The sequence below is a fragment of the Penaeus chinensis genome, chromosome 42 (genome assembly GCF_019202785.1).
Source record: "Penaeus chinensis breed Huanghai No. 1 chromosome 42, ASM1920278v2, whole genome shotgun sequence".
NCBI lineage: Eukaryota > Metazoa > Arthropoda > Malacostraca > Decapoda > Penaeidae > Penaeus > Penaeus chinensis.
In genome coordinates this window covers 3,679,283-3,684,282 of record NC_061860.1, presented here as the reverse complement: position 1 = coordinate 3,684,282, position 5,000 = coordinate 3,679,283, and the positions used below count along the sequence as shown (strand labels likewise).

At 39.5% G+C, this 5,000-nt stretch overlaps 1 protein-coding gene across 1 annotated transcript in view; it reads right to left on the bottom strand.

The window, feature by feature from the left end:
- The window catches only part of LOC125047806 (enoyl-CoA delta isomerase 2-like), a 9,194-nt gene that overhangs the window by 2,671 nt on the left and 1,523 nt on the right, over positions 1-5,000 (bottom strand). The window contains exons 2-8 of the mRNA XM_047646256.1: positions 3,866-4,014; positions 3,532-3,725; positions 2,884-3,009; positions 2,405-2,583; positions 1,947-2,064; positions 1,717-1,836; positions 607-777 (exon numbers count right to left, since the gene is read on the bottom strand). Of these exons, the coding sequence (XP_047502212.1) occupies positions 607-777; positions 1,717-1,836; positions 1,947-2,064; positions 2,405-2,583; positions 2,884-3,009; positions 3,532-3,725; positions 3,866-4,014 (1,057 nt within the window). The remainder of the gene's footprint in view (positions 1-606; positions 778-1,716; positions 1,837-1,946; positions 2,065-2,404; positions 2,584-2,883; positions 3,010-3,531; positions 3,726-3,865; positions 4,015-5,000) is intronic.

Genomic DNA, 5,000 nt, shown 5'->3' with positions numbered 1-5,000 from the left:
CCACATTCCACCCTAAAAAATAAATCTAAAATCCCACTTTCTAACAGCCAAGTAAGTTTGGCCAGGGTCTTGTGCAAGTCTGCAGAAGGCCAAAATTTTAGTGGTATAATGCACCTACAATGCACTTTTCAACTAATGAAAATCCGACCAACCAATATGAACCAAGCATGAATAAACTCTTACAAGGATACCTGCAGCAGCTCATGCCACTTTCTGATGCAGTTTACCCCTATTCTACCCTTCTACATGAATTTAACCCCTTGGTGACGGGTGAAGAAAAATAAAAAAATTAACTATGCTCTGGCGATCAATGGCAACGCGCTGACTTTGAGTGCAGGAGTTCGGTACATCAAGCCGACTCACCGCCTCATAGCAATTTGGCGCGCTGCCTCTGCGTTTAGCCGCATTCCACATTTCAAGCGGTTTGTTACGACGTCAAGAGGCGTGACCCATCGTGAAGGGGTTAAAATCCAATCTACCTTTGTACATGACCTTATTATCCAGTCTTTTTATCAATTTCCATTTCCATCTCCCAATCTCCCTGAACCTACAATTCAATCAATCTATCTATCTATCTCAAAAATCACAGACCCACATTCTACCAACCTTGTGCAACACATCCTTTTCAATGTCACGTGTCAAGGCCTTTGAATAAACCAAAGACTTGACCGGCAGTTTTGCATAGGCCTGCAATCTCGGCCAGATCTCCTGCTGCAGGCTGGCATCGGGGAACACCTCTGTGACCAGCCCTAGGTCGCAAGCCTGGTGGGCGGTAATCTGTGGGGAGAAAGGACTCGTGTTAAGTTCTGCCAAAGTGAAATGTTGGGCTTTATATGAAATGAATGTGGCGTATTTAACCCATTGATGCCAAGTTAATGCACCGTCCATTGTAGTTCTATTTTGTCAATTTTTTTTTACACATTGATGGCTTCACATGCGCTCGGTCCCCAAAGACTGAATTACTAGGCCTAACTAGCCACCTGCTTACCCAAATGTTTGAACCTTCAGGAAAAGAATTATTTCTCATACTATAACTATCATCACTTATTATCATTATTATTGACAGTCCTATTTATTCATTATTATCAATATCAATAACAGCGAAGTAAAAGCTTTTCTTTATTCAAATTCAAGAAATAGGTTAAACGGGGGAGGCCAGGTAATCCTAATACTTGACTCCTGAGTGAAAAGACACCTCTGGAATCATTTATATCTTAACAGAATTAATTAAATGTTTCAACAACCAGTCTTAGATTCTTATTATTCCTGCAACAAAACAAACTTTTAGTTGAAAAAATTTATTTCAGATAAACTATTAAAGAAGAGTTAAATTAATATTATACTCAAGACTCCACTCCAATCATAAATATATATATGCAAAAATAATATAATAAAAATTATATAGGTATTAAAAAATAAAGAACCACTACTGGCAGTTAAAAAGACAAATCCCAACCCACGTAACATTAACCCATTTTATACGGTGGCACTAGTTTCGGTGTCACGAAGCGCCAGTGGAATATACTGTGATGCCAATGTTGGCATATTAATTCCTTTTTATTTTAGAAGAAATTGTATTAGATAAGAGACTCAAGACAACACATTCAATGTTACCGCTTGCGGATGAGTGCCCCGTACACAAGCAACGCACGTCTTTTAAAACTTCCTGGGAAAAAAGGTTAAACCCTCTACCTACAATGCAAATTATAATCTCACCTTCTTGTTGAAGAGCAGCAACTCATTTGCCTTGCCAGGCCCCATGATCTTGGGGAAGGTAAAGGACGAGCACCCTTCAGGAGACTGGCCGAGGTTACTAAATGGCGTGTTGAAAGTCGCCTGGGGAAAATGCAAGCAGTTTTAGCACACATCTGGCGACTGGTGATACATATCTCTTACAATCCTGTAATCTTACAGTGATGGCTTTTATCCACACCACACCATCTCACCTTGTCTGTGGCATAGACGGCGTCATAAAGTCCCAAGACAGTGACAGACACACCAATGGCATGGCCGTTAATGACTGCAATGAGAGGCTTTGGGAAATCGATGAATGCTGACACAAACCTGGACAGAGAAGAGTATTTTGAATGTGGAATTGTGGAAAAAAAAAAGGTTATAAATAATATAGAGAAAGTTATGAGTTCCTATACTTCTTTTACTCATAGTAGGACAAGAAAATTAAATGACAATAACAGGTTTCCAAAAATCCTGCCATGAAAAAGAAATCGCAGGAAGAAGACAAAGAAAGGAAGATCTGAGATGGAAGGAAGGGAAATAGAGGGAGAGGAAGAGGGAGAAAGAGAAAGAATAATAAAGAGTAAGAGGAAAAATGAGAAAGAGAAATAGAAAGAAATAAAGAAAGAGAGAGAGAGAGAGAAATAATCACCAGTACTTGGGACTTTACCTATTGAGCAAAACTCCAGCATTTTTCGAGTGTTCGTGCATGTTCTCTGGAGAAATGTTGGCGAAGTTGGAGAGGTCATTGCCCGAGCAGTAGTAGTTGCCCGCTCCTGTCGTCACTGTGATGACTGTGGCTGGGTCGTCTGCAGCTTCTTTGAGGGCAGCAATCCATTCCTCATACATCTATGATGAAAAGGGAGTGTTCTGAAGTCTTTGCTAGACTGGCAGTGTAAATAATTTGCTCAACTATTCTATACTTTCTCATAACAAATAAATATGAACGCACTTTCTATATGAACCTTCATTATATATGAAATAATTACATCCATCCTCCCATCAATAAATGTCCTCACACGCAAGCACAACCAGTCACTCACACTCATAAAGAAGAAAACTCAGCTTGAAATCAGCAATCAGTCACCTTCCCACTTCACAAAACCAAACACATTCAGTTATCAACCCAGTCACTGACCGAACTCTCACCTCCACAGTGATAGCATTCATCTTGGACGGTCGGTTTAGGGTGATGGTCCGCAACCCATTCTCGCAAGTTACCAGCAAGTTCTTGTATTTCTGACCCGATTCTTCTTGTGCTTTGGCTTGCTCTTCCTGAAAGAGATTATTGTTGTTATTATAATCTTTTATTATCGTTGTGGTCATCACCACCACCATCATTATCATTATCACTACCACTACCACATTATCATTGATATCGTTATTTTCATTATCATCATCATTACTATTAATATCATCACTTTTAATATCAATATACTAAGATAACGAATATCCTTTTTTACTACTATTACTACTAGCAATTTTTATTACTGTTATTACTATCACTTACTACTAACATTACTGGTATTATCATAACTATCATTTTTACTATTATCATCATCATTATCATTATAATCATCATTATATATTATGGTCATCATCAAAACCATTCTTATCACTATCACAATTTCCGAGATCATTATCATCATAACCTACTGCTACTATCATCCTCCTAATCACTATCACCATCTTAACATCCTCCTCACTATCATCACTATTACCATCATTATTCTCATCATCATTTCCATCAGTTTCTTGCTTCCTCATAACCCTCACTATCAACTACACGAGACGCACCTCGGCCCCAGCCAGAGAATTCACGAAGGCAATGTAGTTCTTCTGTGCCTCCTCCTGGCTCATGTTGCCGAGGCTATTCCAGGCGTCCCACTTGGCCCTGCCCACAAAGTCCATCATGCCCGGCCGCTTGGAATTCACGGCCCCCACAGTGGCCTGCTTGAACAGGGCGTAGATCTTCAGCTTGGCCTCATTGCCTGGTAGGAAAGAGTGGGATTACTGGCTTAATGGGGTATGCTTGTTGGTGTTGGTGTGGCACAAAAAATAATCATAATAGATAATAATAATAATTATTCAATTAGATCTTTAAAAATATAAAAACAAAAATAATTCTTACCTGGGTCTTCCGACAGAGTCCCAAGCCTCGCCTTCGCCGACTCAAACTCTGGACTGAGGGCACTCATCAGCCTTACTTGTGTTGTTGCTGCACCCCATGCTGGAGCAAGCTGGTGGGAAGCCAAGCCGAAGCCGGCCCCAATTCCTCGTCTGGGGGAGAAAAGGGTGGGGGTTAAAAGGTGGAGGTTGAGGAATGTTGTACTGAAAACTGTGTCATATATTTGTATTCCTGTATCATAAAACAGCTTTATTTTCGATGAAATCATCATTAATTAAAAGTGTCTCAGACTCCAACAATCTACTGAAATCATACAATTCCTATTGTCCTGAAAACCCTTACTGCTGTACACTGAAAAGATAGTCTTTCTATTGAATCTCCTGCAACTTGATCGCTATAATAGAATGTGTTCTGGTTACTACCGTTAATTTGGTAATTCTTTACAGTATGGATGCACTCGCCAGAGCCTAAATGCCCATCTCCACGTCACAAACTTTATTCAACAATCTAAATTGCCATGATTGGGCATGCCCTTTGGGTACTGCCTAAGGGGAGGGTTGATGAGGGAGCTCTGTCCCCTAACAGCCCCCAGGAATCATGGTCTTCACCTGATATTTGGAAGTGCTGTGATACTGGCTGTGAGCAGCAAGCTTATCTTCTGAGTTACCATTGGTGTCTGCCGATTATTTCCTGTACTGATTTTTTATCCTCTACAAGAATATCATCTTCAGTTTGCCCTAGCTTAGTGCATCCATACTAAGCTATTCTGTGCATTATTTTTATCAGAAATCATAATATAAAATCACTCAACACAAAAATTACCATAAAATACCTCATCCCCTTAACCCAAATCCAACGGGCATGGGATGTACGTACATGCCATGCCCACAGTGAGTTTACTTTAATAAATGTTTTTGCACACAGATGGCTACACTTGTACTAAGTCACCAATGAGCCTATTACGAGCACTGCCTGTCTTGCCTGTTTACCCTTTTCCTTAGTTTTTAAAATTATTTTGTGTTATCTTATAACGCTGTGACTAATGTCAATATCATTATAGTAATTATAATGTCTATAATAAAAACAAACATCACCGATATTCTTAGCATTCTTAAAAAAAAAAAAAATATCCAACAAT